Source organism: Lepeophtheirus salmonis, chromosome 8, assembly GCF_016086655.4.
Source record: "Lepeophtheirus salmonis chromosome 8, UVic_Lsal_1.4, whole genome shotgun sequence".
NCBI lineage: Eukaryota > Metazoa > Arthropoda > Copepoda > Siphonostomatoida > Caligidae > Lepeophtheirus > Lepeophtheirus salmonis.
In genome coordinates this window covers 2472846-2492944 of record NC_052138.2, presented here as the reverse complement: position 1 = coordinate 2492944, position 20099 = coordinate 2472846, and the positions used below count along the sequence as shown (strand labels likewise).

Genomic DNA, 20099 nt, shown 5'->3' with positions numbered 1-20099 from the left:
AATATGAATTAATTTACATAATTGCACCTTCGTCAATTATTGAATTAGTAAGTGTTTAGATTTCAATGGAGCATCCGGTATTATATTATATGTTATTTTGATAGAGGACCTGGTACTGATTATATTTAATTATTATTTGAATGGATATTTCGATTGTATGTATAAACCACACATAGAAAAGATCATTTTACGGATTGTTATTTTACATCATACAATCCCCTCGAGGACAAACAAATTGCTTCATATTATTATACATCTAACATCACATATGTATATTAATATAACTTTTCCCTCATCAATCAGAGAACAAAAGACCTGGAATAAGAATTCTAAGTAGTTTAGCTCTTTGGGTTGGAATTCTCTCTGCAGTTTTAACTTCGTCAGCTTTGAATAAAGAGGAGGGTTAAGGACTCAATACGTGCAGTAGTAAAGAAGCGTCCGCAAGGTTATACATATATATATACCTTATATAAGTATTTTTTTGTGTGTGGAGGGGGGATTATTTTTATAAAAAATCCCTAAATAATTTTTTTTTTAAATTCAAAAATGCATAGCTATTCACAAAAAAAATTGAATTGAAAAAATTAACTTTCAAATATTAAATTCTAAATTTAAAGAAAATTATATTTTTTGGAAAAATTAAAATGACATTTCAAATATTACATTTAAAAAAAAAAATTCAAAATCCACTGGTATTCATAAAAAATTTCAAAAATCCATAGCTATTCACAAGAAATTAAATTTTTTTCAAAACAAATTGAAAAATTTAATTTTTTGGAAGAGAAAATTTCAAAAATTAAAACAAAAAAATGAAATTTCAAATATTGAAGTTTTTGAAAAAAATCAAAATCTACAGCTATTCATAAAAAATTTCAAAAAAAAATTATGCATTAATTTTTTTATTTTTTTTGGTGGCTGCAGCCACTTCAGCTCACCCCCTGAGGACACCCCTGTAGTATGACTAAATTATGAAAAATGAGATTTTTATTAAATCAAGAAATGACAACTCAATGCTGGAAACAGGTCGTGGTAGTCGATTATGAATAAAATTATACAAAACCAGGAGCTCTAACGAACATCTGAACTTGAATCCACAGTTGAGAAGTCGGGATGAGCTCTTCAGGGGAGGAGGACTAACTTCTGTTGGTCAATATCTATCTCGTAAAGATACAGGGCTAGGCAATTTCATTCTATTAATTAGAACCAAGAGGTTAGTCTCAAACTACTGTTCCAAAATCTATAACCTCGAGCCTTCAACGTAGTAGTGGAAGGACTCTATAGTAGAATAGGATCCACAACAAAATATTGTCTCTCATTGTCAAAAAAAAGACTGTAAAGGCTGGATCTCAAAGAAATGGTAAATATTTTAGACCCTAAAACAGTATTCAAAAACAAGTTAATAGATTCCAATAATTGAGATACCGATTGGCCACCTCTTCTCTTTTTACAAATAATTCGAAACAAAATGTCGAGTCTTGACTGTACCTTTTTTTAAAGCAAACGTCTAGTCCTCATTCCATTTTAGCTCTAAAGTGGCTCCTGTTGTTAAAATGGTGGATTGTATCATCTGTGAAAAGTTTAGCCAAGGACTCAGGGCTTTGTATTGGCTACTAGCAACGTCATCGACTAACAAAGAAAACCTGAAAATGGAATATATTATTTCAAAAGTCCAAGGGATAATAAAAGATTTTAGAAATCCCCTTATGCCTATTCTACCAAGGCTGGAAAAGTATGTACTTCATTCGATGGATGTCCTAGAAGCCGTTTCTACCCATTTGAAGATTCCAAGTACATGAAGAGGTCTTGGATTTATATTTTCAAGGGTTTTCTACTTATTTATTTTACTTATGTTTTTATATTTGAGTATTTTAAATCTGCTCTTCGATGAAATTTATTGTATGTAATCGTTGTTTTTGTATTTGATATCTTTTCTTGATAATTATTTGAAATAACAACTAAAAAACCAATTTGTTAATTGTTTAAATACAATATTAAGCTATATTTTGTATTCGATATGTATTCCTTCAAAAGCAATAACAGTACCGATACACCAGCGAATAGATCGCCAGCTCTTGACGGGGAAGGCCTTGTCCATGGTCTACCATGCTGTCGCGATGGCAGCTTGGATTGAATTTATATTTGGATGAGAGGTGCGGCAGATATTCTTCTCCAAGACGCTTCAAACTGCGCAAAGTCTAGGGGATTGAGTTCATGGCTGGGGGAAGTCCAATTGTGGTCAGGTTAGAAGCCAGCCATATTGATCCTGCAGAATTTTGGTTCTTCTTAGCTGCATGGGGATGCATTTGACTTTTGGATGCTATAGGCTGTTACATTTTTACACTGAAAGACGTACAAAGGATAAAAACAAAACTGCTCTCATTTGGTTGCGTAATGAATCCTCTTAATTCAAAATAAGTAAGACGAAAGAATTGAAAGCTCAAAACAAAATATATAGGGGAGTTATTTTTGTGTTATCTCTTCTTATCTTATCTGGCCCATGATTGGTCAATTCACTCATATTTCTGTTGTTCTACGTCCAATGAGCCTCTTTAATGCAATTAGTTTGAATTTTGTACGAAATTTTAATTTATCGCTTTTGCATATAATACCAAGTAATAATATGATGCATAGCTTGTTGAAAAATAATGCAACATTTGAATAATATAGGGCTTCACAAGGAGAGACTAATATTAAATTAAATAAGAATGATTCTTATTTTTCATCTGCATAAGTAAGAACATAGGCTTATAATATGCGAGAGAGTAGTAATTGCTTAGTTTACACGTATATTTATTTAATGTGCAGTAATTAGTACAACATTCATCAAATCCCTTCTTATGATTATCATGTCGTTAATGCATTTTATTAGCTTTTTGGAGGCATTGCCTTGGGGACATAAAAAAATTAATTATGTACATATTAATATTAATATCCACATACTCGAAGAGTGAAAATATTTTAGGTATGTTACAAAATACCGAATTACGGTACGAAAAAAACTTGCAGGAGGTGAGCGCGGAAGTCTAGAAGTGATTTACGGATTCCCATAGAAATGCCAGATTCTCATTACTTAAATCCTAAAAATCAATTCCATGTCATTTATAATTACTGTAGATAAATTCTTAATCCTTGACCCAATTTCAATATTTTTCTCGATACGTTGCTTTTTTTAATTGCAACATTTGCTGGAAAAAAATTATCACAAGATAGCTTTCAAAATCCTGAATAAAGTGTAATGTATTAAATGAAAGATATAATGGACGTTAATTCATTTATTTATCTCGTATTTTATCAAGTTTTACTAATTTTTTAATCCAAAGTACATAAATTGTAACCCGATATTAGGACCATCAATCTTCATTACTGCACAATATCTAAGTAATAAGTCTTAATATTTTTTTTTTTTTTTTTTCAATTGCATTTATTTAAAAGTAACATTTTTTGCACAATACTGTACTCTGTAATTCGTAAAAATTTGAATAAATTATCTTTATGTATAAGAAAATTGTGTTTTTTTTAAAGAAATATCATATAAGATCACAAATATTGATATAGGTTCAAATATAAACACGGATAAAGGGATGAAATTTCGATGATAAATTGGTCATAACTTCCTTAATTATGAAGCTAGAGACATGATTTTGGTATTAAAATGTCCTTTTTACCATTATCGCTTTGAATAAACAAGGTTTAAAGAAAAATATTGGATTTGTAATTTTTTGTAACATACCAAAATATTTTACCTCCATAAAATATATAATGGAAGAGGTTGAAAGAGATAGGAAGGTTCAGTTACAGCGTATACTAACAAAAGTTCCGGAAAAACCATCAACAAAATCTTCTTTTTTTGTTGTGGCATAATGATTTCCATAATTTTGCAAATCTACGTGACGTCATAAATTGCATAATAATTGAAGGAGACGACATTTTGGGGGCTATACATAAGTTGATATTCTGACTACATAAAATGGACAAACTTCCAATCAATAAATCTTCATTAAACTTCGTCAAATGGCTTTATGAATAAAAAAAAGACTTAACGCTTGCATTAAATACTAGTTGATGTCAATGATAAACAGTGATATTTGAATATAATCAAAGTTGTATGGATTAAAAATCCGCATTATATGTCTAGATTTGTAAAAATGTGTTGTTGTTTTTTTGATCAAATTAGGGATGAGAGAAGTAGGATAAATCGAGAGAAATATCGTATCCTTTGTTTTTCGTAAGAGAGAGTAAAGTTTAAGGCCTTTTATTTGTGTGTCCCATTTTGACATCCAATAATTCACTACTTTCCTGAATATGAATGGAAAAAGGGGTTTCATTGTTATAAAACAATATATATACCTATGTTATATGTTTGGATCTTAATAAATATTGGATTTTGGTAAATAAGTCAATCTACAACGGTTTCTCCCATAAAATTAAGGACTATTGCCGTAACTACGAAATGCACTTCGGGATCGTGCCCCCCAAAATGATGATTGTACTCTCTTTCCTAAATGAAATATAAACATTATTAAAATTTTATTTTACTAATACTGCTTAATTGTGATCTCATTTTTCTTTATAGTACATAACTGACCTCTGACTACTATAAGACAAGGACAGAACACTGAAAGGAATAGTGATCCTTGACTGAAGGGTATACTAACACAGGGATGCTTTGGTATTCATGACTACTAACATAATTAGTAATGAAAATCCTGTACACAATGGGCATGTTAAAAAAAACACCGAAAATCAACATGGTAACCCAGACTATTTGATTAATTATTTCTGAAGAGGTCTCCAAGAGAACGAAATGGAAAAACGTTACTGATCCTCTAAACATCTATGTTTTACTTTGTTGGTTGAGTCAAGTCTCTCTTCTTCAAAATGTTTTGGGTTTAATCATTCCATGATACAAGATCCGTCAACATAACTGTCGTTTACCGTAGAAAATAAAAATTACAGAATATTTTATTAAATTAAACTAATTGCAATTAAGTTTTTATAAGTTCAATTTATGAAAATCAGTTAAATCCTTAAATTTCTAATAAATAAAAAAAATTATTTTTAAAATATATTTTCATAATTTGAAATTTGCAAAATTTTTTGAACACAAATATTTCCACAATTAATTATGTTAGAAGGATAAAATGAGTGTCATCAGATTTAGTATTCTGCAAAAACTTTAAATTGGTGCAATTTGTTTAAATAGAGAGTAATTGAAACCGAATTTATTCTGGAAAACCCCCGACTTATTAAGACCTGTCTAAAATTGGCAATAATTATTTACTTATTTCCATAGCTATAATATAAGATATGTTCCCAAATTAATTTTGCACTTTTTGTGTAGAATAATTGTTCCTTTAAAACTGAAAATGAAAAACTCTGAGTATTTAAATACCGAAATTCGGTGAATGGAGACTGTGGGACGTCGTCACCTATTGGATATGATTTGTAAAACTGTGAAAAACAAAGTTTTAAATGTTTACAATCATTATGAAACAAAAATAAACTTTTTCTAATTTATTGTCTTGCACTTTGAAAAAAGGAAGTTATGTAGCTGGAGCTTGTATAAGTAAATCCTCATTCCTTCAACTCTTTTGTGCGCTCCTCTTTAAAGATATATAATACTTAAGCAGATCTACCAATTTATCTGAGAAAAAAAAACATTGATTAGTAATGATTGTTATAAACGTAATAGATCCATCTAGTCGTCCTCGCCTATGTATCTAATATATATATACAGGCAATAGACACTATAATTAAAAGTTAGTTGTGTGTATTCGAAACTACTTATTATGTAGGAGTTGTTTCGTCTCTCGCCAGTGAGTAGTCTCTCCATGATTTGCAGTTTTTACATCCTATGAGTTACTTTTAACTTTCCCATGAAAGTCAGATCGTGTTGTCTATATATGTATAATAATCTTTTCTCGAAGCTTCAAGGGTATATTTTGGAATGTATTTTAAAAAAAATATAAAATGATGGATTACATGTGACTTGCATCATTTACTCCCATCCAGACTCGCATGTAAACCCCCACACAGTACACCACTTACTAAATTAGGAACAAGAACTTATCATCATTTCTTGTGTCTAGGACTATTTCAAGTTGAAGAACCTCACTCTATTATTAAAGAAGAATAGAGATAAAGTACCTCTTAGATTCTTAAGGCCTTGTATAAGCACATAATCTATGAGAAAAGATGGAGGGTCGACGTCAACTTCTCATTTGTAATCAAATAGTATTATTAAAAGTGACATTAATACTACGTAATAGTGGAGCAATTGAACTTTAATCGTCCCTTCTTTAAGTGTTCTTAATTCTCCAAACGCAAAATGAATGGAGATATATTATTTGAAGGAAAGGAAGATGTTCATTGACGTAGAGAGATTGAAACTTGCGAGGATTCTTCAACCTTAAAACAACTTCATATTATGTACACATTAATCATAGATTAATAAGTCGATTGAAAGATCTTTATTCACATAATTAACTTAAATTATGATATAGCATAAAAAAGAGAGATATATATTTACATTTCATTTGAACAGAATGGATCAATTAATGATCCGTAGAGACAATTAGAAAAGGGTTAACTGCAAAAAATGTTTGTACAAAGGATCATCATAGTACAAAAATAGAGTAATTATATATATATATATATATATGTATATAAGATATGGATAAATTAAATGCAATAAACAAACGAGGGTGTAACTAATTAGTCAATCATTTAATGTTATGGCAATGATTAAGTAAAGATAATATTATTTTTCATTCCAATAATTGGGATCCTCAATGGATTCCAAGTTTATAATATTACTATTACATACTAGCGATTTTACAACTTTTGTCCGGGCGAGATTACATAATCGCAAATAGTCTAATTTAAGAAAATTAAGAGCAATAAGGAACTATTTGTTTCTTGAAAATTGAACTTTGTAAGCGATTTACAATCTTAATTAAACAACTATGATACAGAAGATAATTCGTAGCAGCAGAAGAGGAGAAAGAGCAGCATTAAGCGTGATGATATAAATTGACTTGAGTCAAGTTTATGAGGAATCATCTTCATTTTCCTTTATAGAAGACGAGGATTTCCTGGTCGTCATCGTCGTTTCCATGCCTTTGCCGTGTTCCTGCGAGGAAGTAATGACGGTCTTTTCTATGGAATACTGAGGAGCAGATTCCTGTACGGACGAAACGAAATTGTCAACGATGCTTAATACACCAGATCCTCCATCATCTGCATCCATGGTTGTGATTATAGGCACTAAAGAAGAAGACAAAGCAGGAAATACAATTGTTTTTGACTCTGTTCCACTTAGGACAGTTGTAGAGGAGGTAGTGGCATTGCCTTCGGGCTCCGTACTTATTCCATGCTCATATCGTTCCAAAATCTTTTTCACATCCACAGTTTTCTCTGAGCTAACTGCCTCGGCAGAACTCAGCTCTCCAGACAATACAGCCTTGCTCAGAATGGAACTCACTTTATCTGCTTCATCAGCTTTAATTTTGATGGTCACGGTTTGTTCAGCATCTTCGTCAGTTACGTTTTTTTTAGCTGTAGCAGGTTTAGTTGTATTACCGAAAGAGCGAATGCCGGTATACCTGTTGAACTCCTTGTCAGAATTCGAAATAATGGAGTGCCTGGATGAGGCTGAGGGTTCATAGGGACTGTGAGGTCGATAAGGACTCGCAGAGCGCTTTTCAGTCGTCCAAGCTGGCAGTTCGAACTTTTCGGAGAGTTGAGACATTTTACGTTCAGCAATAGTAGATATTGTCGTTGTATTGTGGAAGGGTAGTCCGACACTGTAGTCCACTCTTGTTACCCCAGATGAATATTTCCTTTCAGATCCCATTAGTGGCTGGTAGCTCTTTTCCTTTACTTGCGTTACGCTCGTGGTTGAAACAGCAGGATTACTTACCATTCCCAAACTCACTTTCTTCTCCGATTGAGGAGAAGGAGGGGATGTTTTTTGAAGCTTGAGATCTTCAATTGATGAGGGGGGAGGGGGTGCAACGAGTTCCATGTCATATTTAGCTTCAGTTGATGAGGGGGGCTGGGGTGCAACAAGTCCCATACTATATTTAGCCTCATTTGATGGAAGAGTGCTTTGTCTCATAGATGTATAACTCATTGGTTTTGCAGCTTCAGGGGCAGAAGGATACTTGACCTCTGACTTGGAAGAGGTATAGGGTACGTTTTTGTAAGAAATATTATTGTTGTCAACAGCTGTGGAGGTGTAGGGAGGTTTTTCCTCACTATTCAGAGAGTTTGCACGAGTATAAGCAGGGCCATTATTGCTTTTCTTATGGTTGGCCACTCCACAGCATCTTCTCTGTGTACAGTACCACCAACAGCATAAATAAATGAGAGCCAACATGAAAACGATGGCTAGAATAAGGAAAATCAGTCCAGTGGAATTCATTTTTGCGATATGTTCAGAACTTTTTCCAAATGAGAATATACTATAGTGCTATATAGAAGCCAGGAAAATATGTTAGAGGACGACGATTTTGATGTAGAATTATTTGGGAGGAGGCGAACAAGGAGAAGATGAAGAGATCGAAGAAATCACACAAGCCCCTCACAGACCTAATAAGAAACTCTCCATCTAGATGAATAAATTTGAGGAAGAGTAATTGTACGTGAGCGTGCAGGAGAATTGGGAACATCCACCAGCTTGCTGAGAGGAAGCACGCCTTACATTTCTCTTTTTGTTAAATGCCATAGCAGGAAGCAGCCCAGCTCGCACTCAAATACAAACATAATAATAATTTTCATAAACCTGTAAGAATATTGGCTTAAGATCCAAGCAAATATACAACACTACAACGTTCAAGTAACTATGTCTACATAAGTTAACAGGAACAACTTCCTCGCCCTCATTTTCCCCAAACCTGCACACATCCAACCACAGAGAAGAGGAGAATATTATACCTTATATAATATATGAAATAGGGCGAATTTGCAAATAAAATTTATATTTGTAGCAAGTTAAGCATTCAAAAAGATGAATTAAAATAGACTCTTAAACAAAGAGGATCGTGTCTTAGAACCTTGATTCCATAATGTGAAATATCTACATCCTTACGAGATACGTAAGGATTTCAAAAAATTCATATCCGTACTCAGAAAATTAAACTTTTTCGAAAACAAATCAAAAATCTACAGCTATTCACAAAAAAATTCAAATAATCCATCTCTATTCAGAAAAAATTAAATTTTTGGAACAAATTGTCTAATATTAAATTTAATGCTCTGCTGCATAATTTGCCAGAGTGACCTTTTTTAAATATTAGACTTATCTTAACCGACTGAATGGGATTATTGTCGACTCGTTTTACTCACAGCCATAATTTGTCACTTGATTTCTCTAAGGCCCTCTCATGAAAAGTAAGCACCCAAAATATTAAAATTGATATGGTTAATAGAAATACAAGGTTAGATCACAACGCGTGTACGACTGAGGTTTGACTTCCACCACTCTTTTTAATATCGACGTCATAGTGTATGAGTGGTTGCGTGTTTTGTTAAATCTATCTTTGTTCCCTAGCGGTCGGTACGATACATTAAATTGAAAATTATAATAAGGTCGACTAAATGATGGTCTAGTCTTGTATTTCTATTAACCTTGAAAATTGAGCAATTTTTCATGAAAGAAATCTACATTTTATAAGGACATTTGGCGCTCAAGTATTACTCCTTTGTTTCAAGATTCAAGGGGATTATTCAAGACTCCATTTGAGGCAAATTTATCCGTCCTCCAATATGCTATTGTCAGAATGTGGGTCTCTCACAAATCTGATCATGTAATTCATAGCCCTGATTGTATGATATACATAGCTGTACCTCCAAAAAGGGAGCCTAATGAAGCCAGGGGTTTCCCTCAATAAATATCATCATAGAATCATTCATCGAACTAAAAATGAGAAATTTTCTCACTCAAGCGGGCAAAATGAACAATGTTTGTTTAGGAAATCCTAAGTCTACCTATCAGCAATCCCCAGAGGACTTGGGCACCCGCTAATTTTTGTTGGTGTCTATAAGCTAATCCCTTAATTTTCATGGCCGTTCTCCGCTAATTTAGGTTCATGGGACGGTAATCCGCTAACGTTGATCCAATAAATAAATTATTTTAATGCAAAGGTCTGTCAAAGGATCTGCATATTACCAAAGAATTCGTCTAGTTCAAAGGATCCTTTGCATCCTTAGTTCACTAATTAGGTGATTAGCGATTAGTGGAAGTTATTAGCGGAATGCTCACCTCTGCTAATCCTTCATGAATACCCCGGCAACCCTACACTTCCTCTCTTTTCCACAAATGGTACACTATTTATTATATACAGGGCTAAAAAAGATTAAATCCGCGCCCTCTTTTGGTCGCTCTGGAACAAAACACCGTCATCATATCAACTTTTTTTTAAATTCATCGTAAAATACAGATAAAACGCATTCATTTAAGCTAATTTCGTCAAATGGAAGAACTATTCTCGGAGTTGCCGGAGATTCAGTTCAAAGAGGAGGAACAGAGATGTTCCCTAGTTATATGTCTTATTAGTAATCAAGGACAAATCAGCAACTGTGACAAATCAGAGGCCGCCCCTGGGTTTGTCAGTAGGACTCTACGTCCTGCCATGTTTCCAACAAGTATCTTTCTTGGCTTGAAGGGAACTGCTACGACCTCGTGACCAAGGACCAGTGCCCCACGAGCAGCTCTGATCTTGATACGATTTTTTGCCTGGGCTACCTTGAGGCATAAACTAATAGACGTCTCACACAAATATGGCAAGCCTGGTGGGCGCCATCAAGGATCACTTCGTATCTATGCCCAGGGACCTCGTCATCAACTCCTCTTCCCGCTTCAGAGCGCGTATCGAGGCTGATGGCAATTATATAAAGTAAGCCTCTCAGGACGCGTGACCTACAATTATATATTTTTTTTTTTAAATAAAAATATTAAAAAATAGGGATTTTATGTTGAATATTTTGTAAATACGAGAGAGGACGCGGATTTCATCTTCCATCCCTGTATATAAATATTTTTTTTTTTAAAAACAAACTCGTTTTCCCTTTTCGCAATATACGCCATTTTGTTTTTACTCTGTTGTTGTTAGTCAAAGTAGGAAGTTTGAATTGATTCTAGAAATGATAGTACTCTGTACATAATATGAACATTTTGCAGATAGACATGAACTACGTGTTTCTAGGGGATGACAATGAAGAAATGTTCTCATACGTCTGGACTCAGTTGAACATCCTTCCATGTCTGCATATTAGTATAGTTCAAAGATAAGCTATTTGTAATAGACAACAACTAATAAACACTTTCAATATTGTCTATATTTACATTTTCCGCTCATGGATCATGCTCAAATACGCAACGCAGTACTTACATCATTTTATTTTCTCCGCGTTGGTCTCAAAAGTGGTTAATAGTGTAAAGAGAGTAAAAATGGAGAAATTTGTCTTCATTGCATAGTATCAAATTTCTACTTCTCTGCAAATAGTTTCTTCTTATCATTTTGTGTGAGTAGATATATTATTTGCACATATTTAAGCCTAGTCAGATGTTTGGAAATTCCTAAGTGAGATTATTGAAGAGAACTAGAAATTCTTGTTCCACACATCAGTTGCTTTTCCATCACTCTCTCCCTCTCATCATCTGCGCCGGGACAAGGGGCTTTGATTGATAAATATTATATATACGACTGTAACTATAGCTATTAGACGATTACTCTTTGAAATCGCTTTCAAAAAGAGGACTTCAAGGTCAAATCTCTTAATTTATTTTTGCTTATTTTGTAAGCAAAAACATATTATATGTGTATATCAAAATAGGATGAGTGTAATCTATTCACTACCTCGTGGGATTTTTCTCCACTTGAGCTCATTATTTGACAAAATAAAACCTTGAATGATTGAATCAAATAGTATCTACATATTAATTATGCAAGTACACATTGAATGCGGAGTTATTATGAATGCACATGGCCTAGGAAGGCGAAGGGGGGAGAAATACAATACTGTGTTGTCGTCTATGGTCCTTACCTGGGACTGGCTGTAGGAAGACGTCTGCCATGAAATTAAATACTTCTTTTACTCCAATACTATTTTATTGTACAAATTAAATCAGACCCATGGCTTCAAAAATGAGCATATTTTTGATATGATCCAATTGGTAGTAAGTAGAATAGGCAATAGGATGGAGGGTTCTACTATTTGACGTCACCTTCTATTTGGCTAACTCGTCAAAATCATCAATTAATATACTGTCTAGATGTTTTTGTAAAAGACTCTTTCAATTCATGGGCTATGACGTCACAAAATAACCACCTTCTCAATATTTTTTTACATTCAATTTGTAAACATTACGAAACAACCCTTAGTTTGTCAAAAAAAAGAAGGTAAAAAAAAAGAGTGCGTGTTCGATATTCCATACATAAAAATAAATGATAAATACGTTGGTTCATCGCCTGGCGTGATATTTCTTTTATTCATCATATTATGACTTTAATTATGTACATAATAGTAAGAGAGTTTGCGTGATATTTGAGAGAGCTTGTTCCGGATTTTTTTTACAAGATAATTTGTGTTACACAGTTATAGTTGCAAGTAGATACTGTTTACATCCTCTCTTTGTGGAGAAAAGAAGAATTATAATATCTTAATCATTACTTTAATAGAGTAAAATCACTATTCTTATCGAAATGCTTAAATAAATTGAATTATTAGTTATTGATAAGAGGAAAATAATAGTTCCTCTATAAAATAGCATGGATAGAACATGATGATGAAACTAGAAGCTCATGTACATATTATATAATGTAGTATGCCCATCTATTAAATAGTATTCCTCCCTGTTGGACGGATAATCACGTCATGTACTTGAATGTGTGGTGGGGCCGACATTATGTACAAAAGCGTGTTCACGACTTCTTGGGGTGTCAACGACGTCATTGTGGTTCTGACAGTCTCTTTAATGGCTTCAACTTCTTGCGGAGACTTGTCATTGTACATGGCAGGGATGAAATCCGTGTCCACTAAACCAGGAGATATGGCAGCAATGCGGATATTATTCCCAGGTTCCATTAGACTGATCTATGATAAATTAAAAACACAAAAATGGGATTTGAATTAATGGATTATGATGGATTCACGTACCTCTTTTCGCCACATCTCCAAAAGAGCCTTATTTGCCATCTTTGTTGCAGAATAGAAATTTAAGGACTCCATGCTAGGAGACGGATGATTGTGACTTAAAACACTGTTGATCATAATAATTTGTCCATCATTAATATTCAACTCCTGGAATTGTTTTATCGTCAACTGTGTGGCCAGGGATGTGGAAATAACGTTCACATTCATCATTCTATTCCAAGACTCGGGATTCCCCTCCATAAGGGTTTGACTCGTTGACATTCCTGCATTACAAATGCAAGCATCCAGATGGCCAAGGTCTTTGTGAGCCTTAATCCAATCGAACATGGCGTAAATTTCACTCATATTAGAGAGGTCACATTTGTACTCTATGATGCGTACTCCATGCTCTTTGTTTAGCTCCTGGATTTTTTCCACGCGACGTCCACATCCAACAACTTTCATACCCTAATTTCATATATATTTTATCTCTCATTAGTGAGTGATTTCATCTAAAATGTTTTATTTCATTTTATATTTACGTTCTTTGCCAACTCCACGGCTATGGATGCTCCTATCCCTGAGGTGGCTCCTGTTACAAGGGCAACTCTTCCACTCCACCTCTCCATGTCGTAGTTTTAGTTGGTAATGAAATTATATGCTCTGGGCTCGAATGATGATGAGTATAGTAATGAAAAAGTACTGAACCTTCTTCAGGTAAATCATCTAACAAAAAGAGCTTCATTTCATTCGAGTGAGCGGAGAGACATCATTGTATGATTACACTAACAAATAATTTGATAAATAACTTCATCTTGAGGTTGGCTGGCTGTTGCAGTATCTGTATATAAGAGTTTCTTCCTCCAAGTTTTATCTTCAGTCAACATTGTATACATACAAAATATTATGTACAATGTTCATCTTATGTTTATATATTTATATAATCAGGGGTGTCGTTAGAGAGGGGGCTGAAGCCCCCTCTCCCAATTTAAGGAATTTTTACTTTTTAATAGAAAGTTTAATATTTCAAATTTAATTTAATTTTCAAATTTTTTTCGCCAATAATTTAATCTTCTGTGAATAGCTATGGATCTTTGAAATTTTTCTCCGTAAAATTTAATATTTGAAATTTGTTTTCAAAAAATTTTATAATTGAAATTTTATTCCAAAAAGTTTAATTTTTTGTCAACAGCTGTGGTAATTTTAATTGTTTCCCCAAAAAAGTACATTTTCAGACCAACTACCCGGATATGAATGTGTTGTTCCAGCAGGATGATGCGCCTGCATACACGTCCAAAAAGGTCAAATCAACATGGTAACCCAGAAAATTTGAAGAATGTTTTGGAGGAGAGAAAAAATAATGCTCATATTTGATCAACTACAATCAGAAGTGACAGGGAGGAAGGAGAAAAAGATATAATCAAGGACATTTACTATAATTACTCGGATGTCTAGCAATGACTTACAATTATAACTTCGTAACAAATCCTCAGGGGTACACTCCCTAGTATCATACATAGTATTAAAATAATTTATGTGTGTGTCTGATGTACGTTCCCTTTGGAAAAACAATGATAAAACGCATTTATTTTCAAAATTGAGACAGTTAAATACTTTAGACGTACAAATAAAATTACAAATACGTAGGGCTCTATTTCATTCTGATCAAAACAGATTCCTGGGCTCTAGAGGGCAAGTTGTATTTTTTGTTAATAAGTTGATTGTTTTTTCGATTCAAAAATACACCAAAAAATTAAAAATCCGAAAAACGAATTATTGCACAAACGGAAAAAGTGAGCACATATAACATTGATAGTGAGTACGAATTAAAAAGGGAGTTAGGCAGATGAAGGAAGAAGAATATTAGCGAGTTAGTCTTTGAATGCATCTTCATTATGGTTGAAGGAGGAACATATTTCTAATTATAATGGATAAAAGGTATGGACTAACTTTAAATGTTGTTTATCGACAATATTTTACTAAATTCTGGAAGTATTTAACGAATGAATAAAATAAATAATATGGGTAAGTCCAATGATAATATAATAATGATGGATCATCCTCTTCTCGCACCGTTTAAAGCGCAAAAAGGAAAAAAGTGTTTTGTGACGTCATCGAATCGGCAAATTTCGATCATTTAATATAATATACATATTTAAAATAAATAAAAATGACTTACGTCCGTTCACAAATGAAAATCAAATAAAGAGGACAAAAGAATTGAATCTTATAGGTTTAACACTGTTCATTACTTTATTGAAAGCATCAGAATTACAACAAAATAGTGGACATATAATGGTATAATAGTATGGACAATTACATACAATAAATAACTTGTCAGGCTTAGTTATGTGCTGAGAGGAGAGTTAATTAAATGATATATGAGTCTGACTTAGTAGTAATGAGTAAATTTCCTTGTGTTTCTTGCTTTAATCTTGCAGTCTTTAGTTTTTTTGAGAAACTTTAAGTACTTTATACGATGAAATGTTCTTGTTCTGACAAATTTCTTGATGATTTCCACATTTTGGGTGGGGGTATTTTGTAGAACATAAGTCAGTCAGTCTTTTTATTACAAAAGGATCACAGTCAACTCTATGATTATGAAATTTTAAAAAGTAACTCTATTTCTTTACAAAATTGCAAGAATTCTCCAGAGGGCTGCATGAGATCTCCTTGAGATCTAGAAACAATTCATGGACTTGTTTGTACGAGTTGATCAGAATCTAAATATTTTGTCTTTGTACCGATACTTGGAAATTCTTCATGAAGTTTATTTGCCAAAAATCCAGTGATATAATTGAATGCTTCTTTTTCACATTCCTTTGATGGATCCAGTAGTTCATCATCTTTGATTTTGTTACCCTCATCTTCTAAAATATCATCAATGTCCTTATATTCATAGTTACAATTTTCATACTCATAAGTATTAGGGTCTTCAGCTATCATTTCACCTTTTTCAAGCAGAAATTGTATATCCTTATGTATGCCAATATCATCTTCATCGTAATTATTTTCTTTTGGTTCATCTAACAGAGAAATTTCATCAAAGGTACTTTTTATCTGATCCAAAATAGAAGAGATGCAGTTTCTAATTGACATTTAACAACGGTGGTTGAAACAGCAAATTGTGATGAATTGGATATAACTAGTATACGAAATCGATCCATAAATTCAACAGAGTTAGGATGCTGGTGAAATCGACCAATTCCTTGGATACGGGGAAAAAAAATTTCAATGACATCTTGATTACATCGAGCAGACAAAATATATTCAATTGTGGTATTTTGAGAAGTAAGATAACCATGCAAATTCATAAGAGACTTGGATGATATGATAATTCCTTTTTGATAAGGTTTTAATTTGGGTTTCTTGTTGCTCGTAACCGGAAGTTGTCTCATGGATGAAATGATCTTTATGGTGTCCACGAGAACCTTTTTTTGCTTTTCAAGGTATTTTCCAAATCCGCTTCCAACGTCATTCTTTGAATCGTAAGACCATGACTATTCATAAGAATGGATTAAATCCACAAAATTAGCAACATTTTGAGAGTCTTCTTCAAGGGGAAATAATAAACAAAGACTCATAGCAGAGCTCTTCCTAAACAGCGTTGTCTTTTATTTTTCATGCAATTGAAATGCTTAGGGGTCAATTTATAATTCATTCGTAACTCATTATTGTCAATTTGTAGAATTATTTTCAGAGAGTCTGGTTTTATGATTGCGCCATCTTTTAGTTTGAAACCATCATCGATGAAGTGGTTTCTTAATAGCTTGATTAAATGAGGAACATCTGCAAAAACGTGAATTGAACGACTGGAATCCGCTGGATTTACGAATGACCTTTGATCAACTGTTATCCCCAACTGTTTCCACAATCTTTGATTTTTTGTTCCCATGTCAGAAACCATTGCGTATATTTTGATCCCTATTTTTTCTAACTCGGAAATAATTTCGAACAATAAATCTTTGGTGATCGCTCAAGCGTAATCATAAAAAATCCCTTGTTTCCAGGATGAAATCAAACCTCCAACCATAATGACCTGAAAGATGAAACAGGAATATTATAATTCAATACAATAAAAGTTTTGCAAAGGGATCTAATTGAATAGGAAATAGTTGAATAGAAGAGAAGATAAGGAAATACAAAATACAATAAAAAATTTATTATTACCTTATTCTATTGTTTATATGGCTGTAGTAATATTAAAATGGTGGCTGTTTTCGTTTAGTAAGATAATGGAGTACCAGAGACTCTGCTTTGATATCAAATATTTGCTCATTTCTTTGACAAATAGTCACTTCTTTGGATAATGACATTTCATCAAAACACAGGACCCCATATTCCTAGTTTAGCTCCTTACTGACTTCAACTTGTTTTTCAATCACTTTTAAGATATCTCTTTCTACTCCAGGAAGTGTTTCAAAATCTTTAATCTACCTTTTGAGTGTTGTCGCAGTCGGTAAAGGAAATAACTTCTTGTCCCTTGTGTACTTATAAGCCCTGCTTGAGAGGCTATTTAAAGCAAGGCCTTTAATAATGTCTTCCTTTTCCCACGGTGTCTTAGATTTGTCCTTGGCTATGAGCATGTTTGTTTGAGAAGGTGTGAACCATTGAAGGAGTTCTTTTCTCACGAGTTGTTTAATACTCTCCTTTGACTTGAATTTTACATTTGCCTTCTTATACAGATTGAGGGATTCTGTAAGTGATTGCACCTGGTTCTGTAACCTTTGATTTTGTTTTTCAGCAACTTAGTCTGAGAATCCTTGACGGTGTGGGATCCAGTAGTTGCCATTTCAGGTGTCACTTCAACACTCTGTGTTTGTCAAAAATGGAATCTTCTTTGGCCAAAAGTTTCAACTTCTCTCATGACTTGATGAAGCATTTGTCTCCTCTGTCACTTTGCCAATCTTTCATCTCTTTCATCGTCACGAGGATTAGGATCTCCATCATCTACCACAGAGTAGAACAGTTTCAAACTTTGGCATCCTTCTTTAGTTTTTTCCCAGCAGCCTTTCCCAACAATTCATTCTTCAAATCTCTCTCATAATTTTAATCAGTAAAATGACTGGAACAGATTTCGGAAAACTGAAGCATATTGTCACTCCTTCTGCAAACTTGTATCTATATATCACGAAAATGAGAATCCTTAGGGAATCCAAAGTAAGTAATTCCATTTGGAGAATTGCATAAAGCAACGGGACAAATAGTTTTTATATCCTTCCTTTCCATTTTTAATCCAAAGGCATTGATGATTGATTATATATGTTAATTAAATATGTATTGTATAACTGCTACTGCTATTAAAACGGCTTTGCCGTTTCGATGACGTAACTGATTTTTGCACGAAAAAATGGCGCGAAAAAACAAAGGACACATCATTACTATATTATCATTGGGGTACGTCCTAGTTTCAACTATTATTAAATTAATTAATAATACTACGAGAGTTTGCGTGGTTTTTGAGAGAACTTGTTCCGATTTAAAAAAAAAGAAAATACAATAAGTACAGCTACACTATCACAGCGGTATCTCGCTAACACAAAAATACTCTTCCCCCTTGATACGTCATGGCTATTGGATAATTTATTCCTTTTCATAAATACACAAAGTAATAAGTTATTCCATACATATGCTCCGTTTCCAAAAGGACAGAAATACAATTTATTTGTGATCCCTTGTCGTGAATATAATTTATATATTGCCCATTTTATTATTTCTATAAAGAAATTTTAGCTATTTCTTCATAAAAATAATATAATAACTAATCATAACTACTCTTTTAATCAAATATTCCTATGCAATATTATAGTGCAGTATCGAATAAAATACTATGGAGATTTTAATAATATGTATGTAATTCATTTTTAAAAATGGGGAATAAATAATATGACATTGATAATCTGCGAGTATATATGATATAAAATAGCGGTTGGTACAACTGACTTATTTGCCTAACTACCAGATGATTTTGGGCCTCTTTTTTTCTTTGTTTCTTTTGGGGTTAAAGGATGCGTGATACCAGAGACCTATAAGAAGAGTTACGACACCAAACAAACTGCCTGACGTCAGCTGACAATCAGCTGGAATAAAATTGTGGCGTTATTCAAACCTTATTAACTCTAAATTAACTCAAAGTAATTTTCCAACAAATCGACCTGAAATCCCCCCCAAAAAAGTGAATAGAAATGCCATCGTGTAGCGCTATCAAATGCTAGAGAAAATTTGGATGCAAAGACACCACGCTTTTTTCCTTTCCAATGGATAAGAGTATATCAAAGAAATTGATACTACGAATGAAGAGGGCCTATTGGAAGCCTTCCCCCCATTCTCGGTTGTGCTTAAATCACTTCGAAAGAAGCCAATTCCAAAGATTAGGCCACTCCAAACGGATAAGATCAAATGATCAAATATTTAAAAAAAAGATGACAAAAATTGAAAAATCTATTACTGAAATGGCTATTGGAATGATAAAATCGTCTACAGAAATTCCTGTATGCCATGACATAGTTCATTTTCTTATTAGTCGCTATATTCGTATTCGGCTGCAAATACATTTACGAGAACAAACTTAAATTATAAAAGAGTGTAAAAAAGTTAAGTATAATTTCAGTACTCGTCACATGTTCAAGGGAGAAACATCATAATAAATATTTTTCTAAAAAAACATTGATTAATATTTTAGTATAATCTTTTCCGCATAAAATCGATTTTTTGAGATTATAAGCAAATATTTTCCGTAAATGTTAGTTTTCATATTTATTGAGTATATGTATGTACAATGGAAAAAGTCGTCTAATCTTATGTCGTACTATGTAATTTGAATTAGTTGTTTAAACTTAAATGAACACATTATGTTTTTAAAAAAATAATGTTTCATTTAATAATGATTTTATTTAGTTTTTTTCTACTCTTAATGTAATTAATTTAAGTTGTTTAAGGCCTCAATTGTAGCTACGCAAGGT

At 33.0% G+C, this 20099-nt stretch overlaps 1 protein-coding gene and 1 long non-coding RNA gene across 2 annotated transcripts; both read right to left on the bottom strand.

Moving 5' to 3' along the window:
- Positions 1-12465: 12465 nt before the first annotated feature.
- Positions 12466-14049, bottom strand: LOC121122687 (dehydrogenase/reductase SDR family member 11). The gene is made up of 3 exons (XM_040717716.2): positions 13680-14049; positions 13162-13605; positions 12466-13098 (listed from the first exon to the last, which is right to left on the bottom strand). The coding sequence occupies exons 1-3, from the start codon at positions 13764-13766 to the stop codon at positions 12841-12843; spliced, it is 789 nt and encodes a 262-aa protein (XP_040573650.1). The 5' UTR covers positions 13767-14049; the 3' UTR covers positions 12466-12840.
- Positions 14050-15357: 1308 nt separating this feature from the next.
- Positions 15358-18470, bottom strand: LOC121122688 (uncharacterized). The gene is made up of 2 exons (XR_005865837.2): positions 17308-18470; positions 15358-17176 (listed from the first exon to the last, which is right to left on the bottom strand). It is a non-coding gene; the product is annotated as an uncharacterized lncRNA (long non-coding RNA).
- Positions 18471-20099: the final 1629 nt, after the last annotated feature.

What these genes read in the sequence shown, in the direction of transcription:
- LOC121122687 (XM_040717716.2), bottom strand. Translation starts at nt 13,766, where the DNA reads ATGGAGAGGTGGAGTGGAAGAGTTGCCCTTGTAACAGGAGCCACCTCA. An exon ending in CCGTGGAGTTGGCAAAGAAC is followed by an intron (nt 13,606 to 13,679) that starts GTAAATATAAAA and finishes ATATGAAATTAG; the next exon opens with GGTATGAAAGTTGTTGGATG. An exon ending in TGGAGATGTGGCGAAAAGAG is followed by an intron (nt 13,099 to 13,161) that starts GTACGTGAATCC and finishes AATTTATCATAG; the next exon opens with ATCAGTCTAATGGAACCTGG.